The sequence below is a fragment of the Octopus sinensis genome, linkage group LG5 (assembly GCF_006345805.1).
Source record: "Octopus sinensis linkage group LG5, ASM634580v1, whole genome shotgun sequence".
In the NCBI taxonomy this organism is placed as follows: domain Eukaryota; kingdom Metazoa; phylum Mollusca; class Cephalopoda; order Octopoda; family Octopodidae; genus Octopus; species Octopus sinensis.
In genome coordinates this window covers 28,652,067-28,673,162 of record NC_043001.1, presented here as the reverse complement: position 1 = coordinate 28,673,162, position 21,096 = coordinate 28,652,067, and the positions used below count along the sequence as shown (strand labels likewise).

Here is a 21,096-nt window from a genome sequence, read left to right as displayed (position 1 = left end):
TATGGTAAAAAATTCATGGTTTGGCTCTTTAATGTTTAAACTGGCTATATCCGACTCAAATACTCTGTTTTATATTCAATCCAGTTTCTTGTACCTATCCTATTATGTTATTCTAAAAATACAGATCATGTCATTGAAATCTTAAACCTATGAGATAATGCATGGTAAATTCAAAACAGTGTGAATCAGTGAGGTGTTTTGTAACAGTATCGTAAGCCATTTCCAAGGTTAGTATATCATTTTCCTTGTCTTGAAGGAGGACCAATGAGGCTTGCTACAAGGTTAAAAATCTGGCTGTAAAATATCGCACCTTGACGCTATTGACACGACGCTCACTCACTCAAATTCGGACCAGAGAGTTTAGTAACACATCATCATAAGCAGACATGGTATGGTCCCTGTATCATTTTCTGAGGTGTTATGGCTCATTTTCTAATATTCTTCGTTACCATCGTAACAATAACGGTCTATTATCTTCCCATCTTGTCTTACTTATCTCTTAGAGATACTTACCTTGGTATATCAAAACACAAACAATACCTTTGGGGTGAGGTCTCTGTATGTTTTTTCTTGGAATTATGGCTAAAATATGCAATGTGATACACCATTACATAGTATTGGTATATTCTACATAATGAGAAAGATGTAGTCATTGGTTCATCTTTCAGATGCATACATAAACAAATAATTTTACATGGGTGGAATGATTAGAGAAGGTTTGCACTGTCATTTTAAGACCAAAACCAGCTTCATAACTTCATTCCTTGCTAAGATATTGCATTCTGAAAGTTGCGAAACTTTGACTGCATTTTTTTCAGTTTTTAAGTTCTGGTACTTACAATGGTCTGTTACAAAATGCCTCAAATGAGAATTACATTTATTAGAATAATCATCGTTTAACGTCCGCTTTCCATGCTAGCACTGGTTGGACGGTTTGACTGGGGTCTGGGAAGCCAGGAGGCTGCACTAGGCTCCAGTCTGATCTGACAGTGTTTCTATAGCTGGATGCCCTTCCTAACACCAACCACTCCGTGAGTGTAGTGGGTGATTTTTGCCAGGTGCCAGGCGAGGCTGGCAACGGCCACGATTGGTTGGTGCCTTTTACGTGCCACTGGCATGGAAGCCAGTGGGAGCGGCGCTGGCAACGGCCACATTTGGATTGTTCTTTTACGTGCTACCGGCACTGGTATCACAACTACAATTTCCATTGACTTTTGAGTGATTTTGTTTTCACTTCCGATTCAGAATAATCTGAATGCAAAAGGGTGAATGGAAGGGTGGGTGGGGTACAGCAACACATTGTGAAGTGCAGGGAGCCAGATGAGGCTAGTAAGACATCTTGGTCATCCACTTCCTCCATCACCATCTCCAGTCGTCTTGACCTGGTCTTGCTACTGGATTGAAGATGGTCATGGACGAGAGAGTGAGGCTGAGGGTGTGCAACTGTTCTTCACTTTAAACTAAGTCACTGCACACATCATCATTCATCCCTGAGGATGATTAGATTGTCCTTGTCACTCCAACATTGTGTGGTGTGTGTTAGTGTTAGAGTGTGTTCATGTTGTATAATGAAGCTCATTTTGTAGTTTCCTTTTTACGATCTTCTACTGTGAAAATGTCCAGTTTAATATTCTCTTTAAGAAGAGAAGCATTAAAATGAAATAAGTCAACCATACTTCAAGACTATTGAAAAGGTTGCAAGACACAACAAAAATTTTAGGGAAATAAAAATAAGTAGAAATTTTACCTATTTCTTTACTACCCTCAAGGGGCTAAACACAGAGGGGACGAACAAGGACAGACAAACGGATTAAGTTGATTCCATCGACCCCAGTGCGTAACTGGTATTTATTTAATCAACTCCGAAAGGATGAAAGGCAAAGTTGACCTCGGCGGAATTTGAACTCCGAACGTAAAGACAGACGAAATACCGCTAAGCTTTTCGCCCGGCGTGCTAACGTTTCTGTTAGTTTGCTGTCTATAAGTGGAAATTTTACCGGTGAGTGTGTTACATTATAAGGCACAAAAAGAAAATGACTCTCCCCAGACACAACAGAATATGCTTCAGCACACAAACTCACATAAAGAATCTTGCAAACCAAATCCCAAAACGAAACATTGTTAAGCTTGTTACCCTTTTACTCTTTTACTTGTTTCAGTCATTTGACTGCAGCCATGCTGGAGCACCACCTTTAGTCGAGCAAATCGACCCCAGGACTTATTCTTTGTAAGCCTAGTACTTATTCTTTCAGTCACTTTTGCCGAACCGCTAAGTTATGGGGACATAAACACACCAACATCGGCTGTCAAGCGATGTTGGGGGGACAAACACACACATATATACATATACATATATACGATGGGCTTCTTTCAGTTTCTGTCTACTAAATCCACTCACAAGGCTTTGGTCGGCCCAAGGTTATAGTAGAAGACACTTGCCTAAGGTGTCACGCTGTAGTACTGAACCCGGAACCATGTGGTTGATAAGCAAGCTACTTACCGTACAGCCACTCCTGAGCCTGTAAACTTTTGATTTATTTCTGTGATCATTTGTTTTGAATTAAATGTAAGCCAAGACTGTGTTGTTTAGTTTCCAGGTCATCATAACTAAGCATCAATGGTTTAGACCACCACCACCACCACCATGGCCATTGTCATTGTTGACGTTTTAACATCCACTTTATCATAATTGCATGAATCATGAATCAGATGGATTTTCCACTGCTAGTTGCTACCTATTTCTAAGTAAGGTGATATGTAATATTTCCTTATGGCCAGTCATGTTTTCCATTGAGGATTGATTGTAACAAACAACAGTATTTGTATAATAATACTTATCTACATCTATTACGTGATGTGAAGACTAGGACATACGTGCACATTCACACGCATGCACCTGTATATATACATACACACACACACACATGTATGTACACTCACACATGTGCACACATGATGAGCTTCTTTCAGTTTCTGTCTACCAAATCCACTCACAAGGTTTTGTTCAGTCTGGAGCTATAGTAGAGAACACTAGCCCAAGGTGCCATACAGTGGGACCGAACCTAAAATCATGTGGTTGGGAAGCAAACTTTTTAACCGCATAACCATGTCGTGAAGTGGTGTTAAATCATGCTTCAATTAAGTTCAATTTGCATGAGATTTCAGTTTCTTCTCAAGTCTAAAATAGCCCCATATTCAACAGTTGATGTGACAAGATACCGTGAAGCATTTAATTGCTGTTTGTTAAAGCTTTCATCTTTATGGGAATATAGAGAAATGCAGTATTGGAGTGTTGACAACTTCCCTAAAATTTCATTAAAGGCACACATGGAATGAAATGCCTTTATCAAAAATCAATACAGATTTCAGATTACAGACTTAACTCATCAGAAACTAATCTCCTAATGACTTTACATCATCATCATCATCATCATCGTTTAATGTCCGTTTTCCATGCTAGCATGGGTTGGACAATTTGACTGAGGACTGGTGAGCCAGATGACTGCACCAGGCTCCACTCTAATCAAGTAATGTTTCTACAGCTGGATGCCCTTCCTAACACCAACTACTCCGAGAGTGGAGTGGGTGCTTTTACGTACCACCGGCATGAGGGCCAGTCAGGCGGTACTGGCAACGGCCACGCTCAAATGGTGCTTTTTATGTGCCACCTGCACAGGAGCCAGTCCAGCGGCACTGGCAACAACCTCACTCGAATGTTTTTTCATGTGCCACCAGCACAAGTGCCAGTAAGGTGACGCAGGTAACGATCACGCTCGAATCATTATATTACACAAAAAAGGAAATTCCATATTTACTGGTATTTAAGACATCCTCTTGTGTAAGATGCACTTTTATTTCACAATTATATTTTGTTGTCATCCGCTCTTTGCAAATAGCTAACTGGTGGATGAAAGTTGCTTAACATTCTTTCTGCTTTCTATGAGAATCTTTCCTTTAGATAATTAAACTAATGTTTCTTTAAAGTAACACAGTCAATAAATACTGTAGTACATATATCAGGTGTAGGTTACATATGCTGGGGAACGAGGTACAGTGAGGTGATATGACTTCTCTACATAACAGCAGATGTACCTTAAACAATTTTTTACATAAGTTTGTTCTGACTGTGATAATTTGGCTTCTTTTCACCATTATTAGTAACAAATTTCTTTGCCTAATGAACTTATGTCCATCCAGCTCCCTTACTTACGACACCCTAGTCTTTCATCTGTAATATATTGGCCACATTAGATGCAGGGCTAATTTTTGATCAATTAAAAAATAAGGATAGTGTATGTTATATCCCGGCAAATATGATGTATGCCAAGGATGTGAAGATCGATACCAAATTATTTGAAACCAGGATCTGTCAAGAAAGTTGATGTATTTAATATTTTCCAGCATTGATATGAATGAGTCTATCAATCTGCTAGAAATAGTAACTAGATTCCCCTCATAATACACCCTACTGTCTTATATAGAAAGGGTACACTGGATAATGTAGTGCTAGATATACTATGACTGGATGGCTATAGAAGGAATATGGCAAATGCCTATGATTATAGGCCTGCTCAACAACATCCTTTTAACCACAGAATAAAAAAAAAGTGAATAATTATGACTATGTTTAGTGATTAGAACTCTACTGCTTTTGACCTTTGGCTCTTCAGGCTCTTAAAGAAGTACTTGAGAGGTTAAAAGCCTTCATGTTTTTTGAATTGTATACATATTAAAGAATAACCACAGGGTATTTATAAAACAGAAGAAATTATTGGTGTTAACCCTTTCGTTACTGTATTTATTTTGAGATCTTCTTTGTTTCTTTCAATTAATTTTAAATATAACAAAGAATTTAGTAAAATAACTCAGTTATCATTCAGCTAGTGTTAGGAACATAAATTGTGACTAAGGTTTGGTGGAAGATTTTAATTCAAAACTTATGAATACAAGACATTTGTACTCAGAGCCAGAGCTGGTTTCAGCCAGGTTGGTAAGGAAAGGGTTAATCACAGATTAAGTGTGGAAAATGTCTACTTCTAGAAGCATGTAAATGTGATGTTAACTGATGATGATATTGCGTGTGTATGTCTGTAACCCCCTCCCCTGTAATAATTGATGGAGAAAACAGGAAATAGATTTGGTACTAGCCTTTATTTCAGTATGACAATCGTTACTTGTCTTGAAACTGTCCGTCATGTGTAGGATTTTGTGTACCTAGTTGTGGACATATGACAGTTTAACTTAATAGCAATATCATTTTCATCTTCATTTAATGTCCATCTTCCATGCTAGCATGGGTGGGATGGTACACAAGAGCTGGCCAGGCTGAAGCCTGCACCAGACTTCTGTAACTATTTTGGCAGGATTTTTACAGCTGGATGCCCTTCCTAACACCAACCACTCAGCAGAGTGGACTTAGTGCTTTTTACGTGGCACAAGCACAGGTGAGGTAAGAAGTGCTTTTTATGTGGAACAAGCACAGGTGAGGTCAGTTTTGACAAGGAATTTTTACAGCTGGATGCCCTTCCAAACACCAACCACTTTACAATGTGGACTGGGTGCTTTTAAGTGGTACCTGCACTGACAAGATCACCAAGTACTTGTAAGACATTAAAAAAAAAATTTTCAGAGGGGAGGGAGGCACTGGAGGAGGTGATGATGAAAAGGTTATAGTGAAACAGATACAGGTGTCTTGTTGTAGAGGAAGTATTAGGTTACCCGGCCCAGCCGGAAAGAGATAGATCAGGAATGAAGACAGAAAGAGGTGTGCTGCCATAAAGAAAATATATGGTTGCCCAACCTGAGGGAAGTGCAGGAGAAGGAGAGAGAGTGAGAGATAGCAAGATAAAGATGGTGGCAAAATGCCAGGTATACTTACAAGGAACAGGGATCAGAATATGAGATGATGGAATAAAGGAAGAGAAAGATATAGATGGTGGCAAGTGCCAGGGCATACCCTTGAGGTTCAAATGCCATAAGTGGCAGAATATTGTGAAGGAAGTGTGATTAAAGAGTGCGGGTAAGTGGCAAAAGACCTGGGTTTGTATAAAGTTGGAGGGCTACCGGATAGCAATGATACAGAGGAACGGGGATGTGAGGACAGGATTGGAGAGTGAGATCTAGGCATAGTGTTGCCCCTTCTGTATGTGCTGGTGCTAGAGCAGCTGCTTTCGAAGTAAGTTTTTGTGGGGCATTTCATATGAAAGAGCCATGTTAGCATGCATGGCTCTGTGGTAAGATGCTGCTTCCCAACCACATGGTCCCGAGATCAGTGCCACTGTGTGGCACCCTGGGTGAGTGTCTTCTACTATAGCTTTGGGATGACCAAAGCCTTGTGAGTGTATTTGGTAGATGGAAACTGAAAGAAGCCCATCATGTGTGTGTTCCACCACCAACTGACAACTGGTGTTGGAGTGTTTACATTCCTGTAACTTGGTTGTTCAGCAAAAGAGGCCAATAGAATACGTATCAGGCTTCAAGTCAAGTTCTGGGGTCGTTTAGTCCCCAGCATGGCTGCAGTCTTATGACTGAAGCCAGTAAAAGAATAAATATATGTGGACAATGTCACAGTAACAAAGACAGGTAGCAAACATGTTGGACACAGTGTGAAAGAGTGACAAGGGCATAAATTAGCCAGGTAAAATTGGTAGGCCTGCTGTTTGGCACCTGGAGAAGCAGATATCTGTGCTGCCTGACAGTGTTGTGGGGCACTGGACTTATGGACCTGTTAAATTGCTTGTGATCTCCATGTAGATCAGAACTGGGGCAAAATGAGAGCAGAGAGGTCAGTCTCACACAGAAATGGGCTGAAAGGAACCTCTCCCTGAAGGGATTGTGAATTCCTACATCACATCCATCATCTGTCCCCTGATTGTCATGCCTCACCCCATTTCATGGCTGACCAGACTGGAACACTTGCTCTTCATTGGAGGGCACATGTTCCATTGGTCAGACAATCCAAAGTCAAGCATCCAGTTTGAAGTCCTCTCATTATGTATTTTGTTTTTCTGATGCAATCTTTAAGGTTCACTGCTTTCAAAAATCAAATTCAATTGCTGTTATGAAATCAAAGCATATGCAATTTTGTATAATTCTTTTAAAAGGGTTAAACTGTTAAGGAAATCAATTTGGATTATCTTTTCATCTTTTACTTGTCTCAGTCATTGGACTGTGGAGATGCTGGTTGAATGAATCCACCTCTACTTACTTTTTCAAAGCCTGGTACTTATTACTCTTTACTCTTTTAATTGTTTCAGTCATTTGACTGTGGCCATGCTGGAGCACTGCCTTTAGTCGAGCAAATCGACCCCAGGACTTATTCTTTGTAAGCCTAGTACTTATTCTATCGGTCTCTTTTGCCGAACCGCTAAGTTATGTGGACGTAAACACACCAGCATCGGTTGTCAAGCGAAGTTGGGGGGGGGGACACAGACACAAACATATATATATATATATATATATATATATATATATATACATGTATACGACGGGCTTCTTTTAGTTTCCGTCTACCAAATCCACTCACAAGGCTTTGGTTGGCCCGGGGCTATAGTAGAAGACACTTGCCCAAGATGTCACGCAACGTGACTGAACCCGAAAGCATGTGGTTCGTAAGCAAGCTACTTACCACACAGCCACTCTTGCGCCTATATATCTTTTTACCAAAATACTAATTTACAGGGAAGTAAACAAACCAGCACCGGTTATCAAACGGCAGTAGGGATGCACGCACGTACACAAAGCTTTTGTCAGTTTCCGTCTACTAAATCCACTCACAAGGCTTCGGTTGGCCTGGGGCTAAAATAGAAGACACTTGCAGTGGAACTTTACTCGGAACCGTGGTTGGGACGCAAACGTGTTGAGAATATGTCGGGTAGTTCTACATCGTTTATTTATCAACATTCTACATCGTATTTTCATTACATTTTTTTTTTTTAAACACGAGGAAGTGTAAGAAGGATGTTTGTATTTCATTTTATGGGTCACTGCAGCACCTGAACCACCCACTTGCTAGTCTGATTTTCATAGGGAAGTTTTCTTTTTTTCTTTTGGAATACTGTATAAACTACAAGAAACGAAAAAGCGCCTTTGATCACAAACACATGACGCATGGTGTGTGTGTGTGTGTGTGTGTGTCTGTAAGAAGACTGATTCATATCGTTGTAGACGCCTCAAATTGTAGTCACTGCTCGTGATTTTCTTAGAAGCGATATGTCTAATATTACATACTTTATCTTGTCATTCAAAGTTGAGTGCAGGTTTTGTTTAAAGATGTTATATAAATAAGTTCGTCCCTCAATTTCTTAATCTTCTCTGTGCTTATACATTCTCTCACACACATTTTACTTCTCTTTAAAACCCAATTTTACAAACTTAACTTTCTCTCTTCTACACGCCACCGCCTGTTTTCTCTCTTTTTTGTTATATTCGCGCAGTCTCTTATATTCTCCTTTTTAAAATTATTTCGTCTTAGATATCTCTCTTTATCGAGTATTTTCTGTTTCAAACATATATTTATTTTCGCGCTGTTTCTCTCCCCACCTCATTCCTTTTTACGCAGTCCATTCTTTCACAAGCTTTTTACACTCACACCATTCGTCTTATGGCTTCACTAATGATATCTAGTAAGGCCCTCCCACCTACTTGTAATTTAGCTGTTCATCTAACTCTCTCCTTCATCATGATACAAGCCCTGTTTGGTTGGCCTTGACGTTTCATTCAGTCCCGGTACTGTCCCGTACCGGCGTTAACCACAGTGTGATTTTTTCTCTTTTCTTACATAGACACTAGCTACTCTGTTGATTTTTTTATTTTGGAATTCAACCCCGTCGTACGTGGCAGGGGAGTAAGTTCGGCCAAGTGCTACAAGTAGGTTGATTAATTACAATTTATTTTTCTTCTGGCTGCCTAGCTTTGGCGTCTTTCACTTCGAAAATTGGAAACCACTTCTAACCCCTCCGTTTTTTTTTACACACATACACGCACACAGGCATCATCATCACCACCACCACCACCACCACACCGTGTGCGTAGATCACCTTATCTTTTTGCTCCTTCCCCAACCATCTTCAACAAACACATTTCTCAGATTAGTGTTGCTTAACGACAGACGAATAGATGGGATTTAGCGCCGACACGCCAGCCTTACCCATAGGGCCTCCTTTCTGGTTGATGCTGAACACAACATACACGGACAATCAGTGGAAACAGATGATGGTCTCTGTAGACAACAAATAGTCTGTGGGAGGAGAGAGTTCGATAAGTTGATTTAAGAGTCTTACGCCTCGGGACCTTGCCCTTCGTCGGAGAGAGAGAGAGAGCGTACACATAAACACACACAACACGTACATACATACAAAGGTACACACACACACATATATACACACCCTCATTTTGTATACTATGTAAATATATATATATACATTACATATATATATATATATATATATATATATATATATATACTTTACATATCACACGTATGTGTACTTGTATAAACTTTCGCATATTTTATATATTTTGATGCATTGATTTATATTTCACACACACACATTCTGAAAATTATTTACCAACACATACATTTTTTGCCCTCTTGTAATTCATGCAATACACACGTTTCTATACACTTCGCTCTAATTCACTCACAAACACACAGCTAAAGATCTATTGATATCATAAAACACACGCACACATACACAGTTTCAGGCGCACATTGTCGGCTCCCCCATATACAAAAGCACGGTAATTCCACTGACTATTCATGCACACATGACTGTCATGCTCATACGTGCACCTACATACACACACAAATTTTTATATACAAACAAGCATTCTGATGCATTCATAACATACTAACAAGCGTGTTAGTATATCCGCTTGCGCAGTCATAACACACACACAAACGCATTCAAGAAGATACATTTTAGACTGAGAAATACACAAGATTTAAACACGTTGACACATTCATACTGATTAATGCCCTGTCACTATACACACACACATAGACACACAAAATAGACACACGGCTGATACACAAATAAACAGCCTCCAGTCTATACACACGCACATATATTAAACAGGCACCGAACTATCATTGTCCGTTTCCATACACAGTTCTACTAATTTTTTTCTTCTTTTCTTTCTCCCTCTATCAGGGACACACAAACACTTAAACAGACTATATTCAGACACTTTACATTATTACCTAGTCACGAAACTCACACTTCATTAAACAAACCCGACCTCGGCAGGTTAGCTTGCCCTGGTAGAAATAACAGCAAATATATCTATATCTTACAAACCATTTTAAAAAGCAAAACGGACACTTTGACCACGTAATCAGGAGTACACTGTGATTATACTTAAAACAAGAACGGCATGGTCATGGTTGGAATCTCTTTGATTAAAGGTCAGTTTAGTTAGAACTGACTTTTCATTAAGCAACACAAGTTTTTTATACATTCATGATACTCGCACTTCCGTCGTCTCTCTTCTCTCTCACACATCTCCTCTTTGACATACGCACTCGCACCCCTAAACACACGCACTCGCACACACTCATTCATACCCCACTCCATTCATTCTCTCAAACTTAACCAAAGCAACAGGTTGACACTTCCCCTGTCATCCTCATCTTTACAACCCGATACAATCTGTGATTTATACTACTTTCTGCTGTCAGCAATGATTAAATCGGAGAAGTTTGTTAGTCGCTAAACGTGGGATAAATTTACTTGGACGTACACGACCAACTTTCTTGAAGCTTATGGCTTGGATTTATTGGAGTAAACTTGAAAACCTCTACCATTTACCATGTCAAAGCGACGGCCTCGTTCGACTAATAGTGTAAACACTTTGCGGAGCAGTTCAGGAAGTACATATTCCATCTCAGGTATGCCATCGTTTTATGTGTGCATTGTGTTTTTATATGTGTGTGCATCACATTTAAAGTATGTATATCCATTCGTCCGTCCGTTCACTTGTCTGTCTGTCTGTCTGTATGTTTGTCTGTCTGTCTGTCTGTCTGTCTGTCTGTCTGTCTGTCTGTCTATCTATCTATCTATCTATCTATCTATCTATCTATCTATCTATCTATCTCTTTCTATCTTTATCTATCTATCTATCTATCTATCTCTTTCTATCTTTATCTTTCTATCTATCTATCTATATCTTTCTATCTTTATCTTTCTTTCTATCTATCTATCTATCTATCTATCTATCTATCTATCTATCTATCTATCTATCTATCTATCTATATCTTTGTATCTTTATCTATCTATCTATCTATCTATCTATATCTTTCTATCTTTATCTTTCTATCTATATCTATCTATATCTATCTATCTGTCTGTCTGTCTGTCTATCTATCTGTCTATCTCTCTCTCTCTCTCCCTGTCTCTCTCTCTCTCTCAATTTATCTATTTATCAATTTACCTATCTATTAGTTTGTCTGTCTGTCTCTCTGAATTTGTCTGAATTTATTTTACAATTTATGTGTCTGCCTGACTATTTAGCCAGGCTGCAGTATGTATGCATTGACACACATAACTCGCCTGCACACACAAACTTATGTTGCAGTGAGAGGAATGCTCAATACATGTAGAGCAGATATGGATGCCCTTTTTTGAGACTTATGTCACATGAAAAACACGGCTTTTCATCAGCTGGCCCGCACTACTAATAATATTCAAGGTAAATTTTCATTAGGTGTTCCATTTAGAAAGTCCATGGCTTGCCCATGACTAATATAGAGGATACGTATTTTTATTTTTATTGAAACTGAGAGTTGGTCTTCTGATTCAAGTTTCACAACATGCAATCTTTGTGTTTGTGTGTGTGTGTGTGTGTGTGCCTTATAAACGAGAGGCATGTTCAATCCAGAAAGGCTTTGAAATGGTGTATCCTTAGGGAAAATGAATTTGATTTTTGAAATTTGTAACCTGCAGGGGAAGTTGTCTGTAAATAATAATAATAATAATAATATTTGCTATGAAAAATAACTCAAATTTTAGATCTGAGAATTCCCAACTTGACACTTTCTCTTTGTCTTTCCCTCTCTCTATATTTACCACTCTTTATCTCCCCCCTCTCTCACTCCTTATGTATTATCTATCACACATGCTGCCCCTCCCCCCTCCATTTCATATGACATCCAGTTGTTTTCATTTTATTTAAAGCTTAGTCTTCTAATGTTCACTTTCACTTCATGATACACAGATAGCATGTACAAATCCTGTTTTCTGATTGGGTAAAAATTATCGAGCTCTAAATGTCAGAAACATTTTTTCTAAAATTTATCTTGAATAAGTGAATCACAGAATTGGATTCAGCATTAAAAAGTACATTAATATACCAAATTTCAAAATATTCGCTTTATTTTAAAATTTCAAAATCTGTGATAGCAACAGAGAGGATCTGTTTATGTAATTTTTTTTCCTCTTTTCTCATTGTAAACTTCACGTGTGTGTGTGTGTGTGTGTGTGTGTGTATATATATATATATATACATACACACTCTCCCACTGTGTATATGTATATAGCTCAAACTGTGTGTGTGTGAGTATGCACGTGTGTAAGGAATTTCGTTAAGGCAGCAAAGTGATATAAAAAAGGTATGTAAAAGATAATTTATTTTAATAGCATATTTTATGGTCAGTGAATGTGTTCTTTCTTAGACACACACACAAATACACACATGGCCTTGCTTGGGACAGGTGGGGTGGGGGTAAAAAATTTAAATCACATTTTTTCGTTGCTTGAATTCTAGCAATAGACCCTCCCATGTGTTACTTCTGCATCAATATTAAAGAAGGAAGGTATCAGGTGGTCGTGGGATGTGCTAGAAACAGCATCTAAATTACCCTTGAATCACATCTTTCTGTCTAACAATTATTTTGAAATTATAAACAGAAACAATTGCAATACTCTCTGTATTTTAAAACTATGATTAAATAAAAATCTTGAAAAGAAACTGAAATTTTATGATTTATAGCAGGTAGTGGGGAAGGAGGTGTCAGTGAAAAAACTTATAAAACATTTCACTATTGTTTTTAAATTATGTTTGATATTCTGTTTGAAAATAAAGGAACTGTGAATTGTCATGGTGATTGGTGATGTCCCCCAATTTTTTAATCTTTTATTTTTAACTCATCAAAGCTTCTCCCATCATTTTTAAGTGCATTGTACAAAAAAAAAAAAGGAAAAAATTGACCAAAATTGGTACTGTGTAGGGGAGGAAGTTTGAAAAAAAAAACCCCATAAATTTTCAAAATTCTTCTTTTTGTTATACACAACACTCATATTAATAAGTGGGCAGTTAATGACTAACACTGCAATTACTTTGCGTTTTATTGGTACAAAAATATACGTCTGATCAAATGTCCAAAATGATTAAAGCCTTGACTGCATTTATCTTAAAAGGTGGTTCCTTGTTGGTTGCTAACAAGCTAGGTTTCCGATATCAGGTCAGTTGATGGAGATTAGTGCAGAAAACATTGTAAATATTGTTAATTTGTGATGATAATTATGTGATGTTAAGTAACTAACTTGTTTTATCCTTGGCATTATTTTTCTAGTTGGAACAGACTCCAAATATATGTCTTTGATTAGAGTCAAATGTGATTTTCTGGTGAGACTTAGTGCATGTCATATAAAGAGAGAGGGGGAGCAGCATGTGTGAGAAATAATACAAATATAGAGAGAGGTATTTCTCAACATATGAACTATTTGTGACACATAAAAACATGCATTGTATCTATTAAATAATATTTATCTTTCACCAGATGGAGTACTTTTTTGTTGATCTTACCATTATGGAATATATATATATATATATATATATATATATATGGTTAGCACTCTGGACTTTGAATCCACCGATCCGAGTTTATGTCTCGGTGAGACCTCATAATTTTGCCAGGTGATGCTATTAAGTTACGTAACCTTTCTAAGTTATATATATATATATATATATATGGGGTGGGTGCGCTGAAAGTGTAACTGCTAGAATAAGAATAGCCTGGGCAAAGTTTAGGGAGCTCTTACCTCTGCTGGTGACTAAAGGCCTCTCGCTCAGAGTAAAAGGCAGACTGTATGATGCGTGTGTACGAACAGCCATGCTACATGGCAGCGAAACATGGGCTGTGACTGCTGAGGACATGCGTAAGCTCGTGAGGAATGAAGCCAGTATGCTCCGATGGATGTGTAATGTCAGTGTACATACTCGACAGAGCGTTAGCACCTTGAGAGAAATGTTGTACCTAAGAAGCATCAGTTGTGGTGTGCAAGAGAGACGATTGCGCTGGTATGGTCATGTGGCGAGAATGGATGAAGATAGGTGTGTGAGAAAGTGCCAATCCCTAGCAGTTGAGGGAACCCGTGGAAGAGGTAGACCCAGGAAAACCTGGGACGAGGTGGTGAAGCACGACCTTCGAACTTTAGGCCTCACTGAGGAAATGACCAGAGACCGAGACCTTTGGAAATATTCTGTACGTGAGAAGACCAGGCAGGACAAGTGAGCCCAGCCCACTTATGAATGCCTTTCCTCCCTTGGACACAAAGACCGGTTGAGGCAAGCGAAGTCGATATAGAACCTCATCCGACGACAGACACCCATCCCAACCCCCCATGCTTGCGAAGACATGTTGGGGCAAGCGAAATCGAAACCGAATTGAACCAGCCAGGATCCCTGGCCTGGTGGTACGTAAAAAGCACTATCCGACTCGGGGCCGTGGCACGTAAAATACTCCAATGCGACCGTACGACAGGCACCCATGCCAACCCCCTTTGCTTGTGAAGACATGTTGGGGCAAGCGAAATCGAAATCGAATTGAACCAGCCAGGATCCCTGGTCTGGTGGTACGTAAAGCACTATCCGACTCGTGGCCGTGGCACGTAAAATACTCCAATGCGACCGTACGACAGGCACCCTTGCCAACCCCCTTGCTTGTGAAGACATGTTGGGGCAAGCGAAATCGAAATCGAATTGAACCAGCCAGGATCCCTGGTCTGGTGGTACGTAAAGCACTATCCGACTCGTGGCCGTGGCACGTAAAATACTCCAATGCGACCGTACGACAGGCACCCTTGCCAACCCCCTTTGCTTGTGAAGACATGTTGGGGCAAGCGAAATCGAAATCGAATTGAACCAGCCAGGATCCCTGGTCTGGTGGTACGTAAAAAGCACTATCCGACTCGTGGCCGATGCCAGCACCGCCTCGACTGGCTTCCGTGCCGGTGGCACATAAAATACACCAATCTGACCATGGCCGTTGCCAGCCCCGCCTGGCACCTGTGCAGGTGGCACGTAAAAAGCACCCACTACACTCACGGAGTGGTTGGCGTTAGGAAGGGCATCCAGCTGTAGAAACATTGCCAAATTAGACTGGAGCCTGGTGCAGCCTTCTGGCTTCCCAGAACCCCGGTCGAACCGTCCAACCCATGCTAGCATGGAGAACGGACGTTAAACGACGATGATGATGATGATGATATATATACACCAGACTAAGCACATATATGCAAAACAAAACTGTCCAACAAATGGGAACATGAAACTCTGAGTGACAGTTTTTGTGATATTTTCGTTGGTTTTTAATAAAGTATATATATATATCATCATCATCGTTTAATGTCCGCTCTCCATGCTAGCATGAGTTGGACGATTTGACTGAAGTCTGGCAAACCAGATGGTTGCGCCAGGCTCCAGTCTGATCTGGCAGAGTTTCTACAGCTGGATGCCTTTCCTAACGCCAGAAAAAGAAAGTGGAGATTGTGAAGTAAATTGTGAGTTTATTATCAACAATAACAAATCAAACACTATTCCTTACAGCTGTTTCAATTATACTCAGTGAATTAATTGAATATTAAGTTCATATTTCTGAGGATAATATTTTCAGAGGGAAAAAAAATATACCCTTAGATGTTTTATATGTTTGTCTATGGATTCATTATAGCAGACTGCTATAATGAATTCATTATGGATTCATTGTAGCAGCCTACTATAATGAATCCATAAACAAACTTATAAAACATTTAAAGGTATATTTTTTTGTTCCCTCTGAAGATGTTATGCTCTGAAATATGAACTTAATAATTCTATTAATTCACTGAGTATAGCTGAAACAGCTGTAAGGGATAATGTTCGATTTGTTGTCAATAACAAACTTGTATTAACTTCACAATCTCCATTTTCTTCTTCCTTTATATGAATACTAGCAGTATCGCCCGGCGTTGCTCAGGTTTGTAAGGGAAATAACTATAAAGCATTTTTAGAGAGTTATAGCCAAAAAACAGCAAACAAATGGAAAAAAAATGATGGTAAATTTTTTTTGAGAGTAAAAAAAGGTTGAGTTGCGTCCCCTAGACAGTCTGTGGTTTGTTTTTTTTGATTCTCGACCCCATGTCGAATTTATCGATTTTTTTCAGAACTGGGGGAACTTTTCAAAATTTTCGCTGCGTTAGTTTTGAATTATGACATTGGGCTATGTGTGTGTCAAGTTTCATCAGAATCGGTTGAAAGCCGTGGTCAGGGTGAGGGTACGAGAAAACAGACACACAGAAACACGCACAGACAAACTGCCGTTTATATAGAGAGAGATAAACTATAGATTTTTATATACATATCTATTATTTTAAGGAAATCAATTCCTCAATATTAAGTATTGAATCAGTATTTCCTTGGATGACACCATCCCTCCATGAGGCTAGTATAACCTGTAATTGAATTTTATATAAATATATATATATATATTATATATATATATATATATATATATTATATATATATATATATAATCATTTACTTGTTTCAGTCATTAGACGATGGCCATGTTGGGGGCACCATCTTGAAGAATTTTAGTCACAGTCAAGTACCCCAGTACTTGTTGTTTTAAGTCTGATACTTATTGTGTTGGTCTCTCTTACTAAACCACTAAGTTAGAAGGATATAAACACACCAACATTGGTTGTCATGCAGTGGTGGGAAAAACAATGATACATACATACAGGCATGCATGCATACACACATACATACATACAAACAAACAAACCCCCAAAATGGAACAATAGTGCAACAGACGGCAATAAAACATCCAGACAGATAGAAGATCCAAACATGGACAAGGAAAAGCTGTAAGGATAATCTGGAAACTTTTTCCTGTCCGTCTTTGTATTGTCTGTCCGGATGTCTTATTGTCATCTGTTGTGTTCTTGTTCCATTTTTTGGATTTATATATATCCACAGAGGAGTATATGCACACCTTTGCTCACCTTTGCTCACCTTATATATATATATATATATATATATATATATTTATGTAAATATATATATATCTATGTAAATATAAATGAGCTTTGTTTAGTTTCTGTCTTCCAAATCCACTTACAAGGCTTTCATTAGCCCAAGGCTATAGTAGAAGCCATTCACCCAAAGTGCTGTGCAGTAGGACTGAACCTGAAACCATGTGGTTGGGAAGCAAACTTCTTACCACTCAGCCACCCACTTCACACTTCATATTCCTAACCTAGAATTTATTTTCTATGTTTATACATTCATTAATCCAAGACTTTATATATTTAGTAATAGACCATATGTCATTTAAGAAACTGGGTTATTTTGTTGCGTTTCACTACATAGCACCTGTTTGCATCATGTTTATAAACCAGCTCAGTAGTTTTCTTCTAAACCCATATTTTATGTTCTCTTCCTAAAACTACTTTCTATTACTTCAAGAATCTGTCTTTTTTTTTTATTCGTGTACATATTATCATTTATTAATTTTTTTTTGTGCTCATAACAATTATGATTCTAAAATACTTGTGGTTAGTTTTCCGGATTCTCGCCAAGGCAGCTGAGGTTCGATTCCTTGATTTGGAAATGTTTCGTTTTTATAGGTGCAGGCATGGCTGTGAGGTTAAGAAGCTTGTTTTGCAATGATGTAGTTTCAGGTTCAGTCTTCCTGTGCTGCACCTTGAGAAAATGTCTTCTATTATGGCTCTGGGCTGACTAATTCTTCGTGAGTGAATTTGGTTGATAGAAACTCTTTGGAAGACCAGAGAGTAAGGCGGCGAGCTGGCAGAAGCGTTAGCATGTCGGACGAAATGCTTAGTGGTATTTCGTCTGCTGTTACATTCTGAGTTCAAATTCCGCTGACGTCGACTTTGCTTTTCATCCTTTCAGGATCGATAAATTAAGTACCAGTTACTCACTGGAGTCAATGTAATCGACTTAATCCATTTGTCTGTCCTTGTTTGTCCCCTCTGTGTTTAGCCCCTTGTGGGTAGTAAAGAAATAGGTATTTCGTCTGCTGTTCAAATTCCACTGAGGTCGACTTTGCCTTTCATCCTTTTGGGGTTGATAAATTAAGTACCAGTTACGCACTGGGGTCGATGTAATCGACTTAATTCCTTTGTCTGTCCTTGTTTGTCTCCTCTATGTTTAGCCCCTTGTGGGCAATAAAGAAATAAGAAACTCTCTGGAAGACTATGTGCATACATGCATGCCTGCACGCACACACACACACACACACACACACACACACACACGCACACACACCAGGCGCATGGTCCCAGAATTTTTCGAAGAGAGGGCACAAGGTCAGAAGGGAATACAATTCCCGGAGAAAAGGGCATAACATTATTTAGAAGGGCACACTTTCCTTGAGTGAAGCATGTGCCCATCAGGCACCCTCTTGGGTTCATCCCTGCACACACATACACACACACACAAATGACAAGCAGTATTTTCTGTCCCAATAGTTTTCAAATTACTTCATGTACCCTATCGAGGGATCTTCCCTAGCCTTTCTGTAGAACTGGTATAGATAGGTCTTGGATCAGTTCAAATTCCACTGAGCTTTTTCTCAATAGTTCTGTGATCTGCAAATGCTGACCCTGGGGTCTTTTGTCTCCATGATGTATGTATAGTAATTTTTCCATTTGGTATGTATTGCACTGTTTGAATACTGCTATGATCACTCAAAGAAAATAACCATAACTATAGGCGTGGCTGTGTGTAATAAGAAGTTTGCTTCCGAACCACATGGTTCTGGGTTGTCCCACTGCATAGCACCTTGAGCGAGTGTCTTCTACTATTGCTTTGGGCCGACTAAAGCTTTGTGAGTGGATTTGGTAGATGGAAACTGAAAGAAGCCATATATATATATGTTTTTATGTATGTGTGTCTGTTTATCCTCCCTGCTCCACCGCTTGACAACCAGTGTTTGTGTGTTTATATCCCTGTAACTTAGCAGTTTGGCAAAAGTGTTCGATATAATAAGTACCAGAAAAAAGTACTGGGATTGATACATTTGACTATAAATTCTTCAAGGCAGTGCCCCAGCATGGCTGCAGTCTAATAACTGAAACAAATAAAAGATAAAAGATTTCTTATTTCTTTATTGCCCACAAGGGGCTAAACATAGAGGGAACAAACAAGGACAGACAAATGGATTAAGTTGATTACATCGACTCCAGTGCGTAATTGGTACTTAATTTATCGATCCCGAAAGGATGAAAGTCGACCTCAGTGGAATTTGAACCCAGAATGTAACGGCAGATGAAATACTACTAGGCATTTCACCTGGTGTGCTAACGTTTCTGCCAGTGCGCCGCCTTAAAAAATAAAAAATTTCTTTCACCAGGTTCACATTAATGACAAAAATTATAGTTGGATAGTATTCATTATCGAGGGTAATGAATAGTCCTCTATGCCAATGTATCTGTTCAATGCCATGTTTACGTATGTATTAAACATTTGTATATATGTATATAGGTACGTGTGTGTCCTTTGTTTGTTCTCCCACTATTGTTTAACAACCGGGCTTGGTTTGTTTACATCCCTGTAACCTAGTGGTTCTGCCAAAGGGACTGATAGAATAAGTACCAACCATATAAAAATAAGTACTCAGGGTGATTCGTTTGACTAAAACCCTTCAAGGCAAGTGTCCCATCATGATTGCAATCGAATGACTGACAAGAGTAAAGGATATGATAAATGATGTCATTTTATCAATCTTCCATCTATCAACAAACATTATGCTCAATTTTCCTTCTATTTGGTATAATCCCTGCCTCATTCATATCCTCATTCCTCAGTTTTCTTGCTTGACTCAGTATTTTCAACTGACAATAAATGACCATGTCCCTATTTCAGTTCTATTTTTAGATTTGTATACTTTTCTTTATAACCTATTACTCAATTTATTTGACATTCTGTATTTCATTCTCCAGTTGTAGTGTCGAATCAACTGCAACTATTTGCTTCTATAATTAGTTTTTGTACTTCCTTGTAGCTTTTAGTAAATTGTAGTATTGTTTTTAATTATGGTACCTTCTTCTAACTGTAACTCACTCAGACCATTTGAAGGCTCTTCAGACTTTTTAATTGAGTTTGATTATGAATATAGACCCTTTATTTACTGACTGCTAAGTCATCTTAATTTTTGCTATAAATTAAATCAACATTCTGTTGTGTCTGGGGAGAGTCATTTTCTTTTTTGTGACTTATAAATTTTACACACTCACTGGTGAGTGTGTTAAATTGTAAGGCACAAAGAGAAAATGACTCTCCCCAGACAACAGAATATGCTTCAACACACGAACTCACATAAAAAATCTTGCAAACCAAATCCAAAAATGAAATTAAATCAACGCATTTACTATTTGGAATTTCTTGAAGTTGTGATTAAATTAAGTAGCTTTTTAATTTAGTTGTGCCACTATTTCAATTCTTTTTAAAAATTCTTTTATACAACTGAGGCTTTTTATTTATTAACACAGGTGTGATTTATTTATTGCACAGGTGTGGTTTTGAGGTTAAGAGGCTTGCTTTTCAGTCACATGATTGTGGGTTCAGTCTCCCTGTGCAGCTCCTTGGGGAAGTGTCTTTGATTCTAGCCCCAGGCCAACCAAAGTCTTGTGAGTGGATTTGGTAGATGGAAACTGAAAGAAGCCTGTCATACACACACACACACACACAAGAGTGTGTTGAAAATTTCCTGGCTTTAAAGGTACTGCGAAAGACTGGCTGGGGGCCCAACATTTTGAGTTCTTTTATAGAGCTTAGAAAAACTGAAGGGCCACTGTAATAAGTGTGTGGATC

The 21,096-nt window shown here is 38.7% G+C and overlaps 1 protein-coding gene across 7 annotated transcripts in view; it reads left to right on the top strand.

Annotated features, from left to right (window-relative positions):
• Positions 1-21,096, top strand: part of LOC115212284 (arf-GAP with Rho-GAP domain, ANK repeat and PH domain-containing protein 2) — a 351,834-nt gene that overhangs the window by 154,936 nt on the left and 175,802 nt on the right. Inside the window, exon 1 of one of the 7 annotated variants that reach the window (XM_036503283.1) lies at positions 9,553-10,891. The exons of 5 other annotated variants lie outside the window; for them this stretch is intronic. In XM_036503283.1, the coding sequence (XP_036359176.1) occupies positions 10,813-10,891 (79 nt within the window). In that variant the 5' untranslated portion in view covers positions 9,553-10,812. Of the gene's footprint in view, positions 1-9,552; positions 10,892-21,096 lie in introns of those variants that run through there. One more of the 7 variants, XM_029781127.2, reaches the window with a different exon arrangement.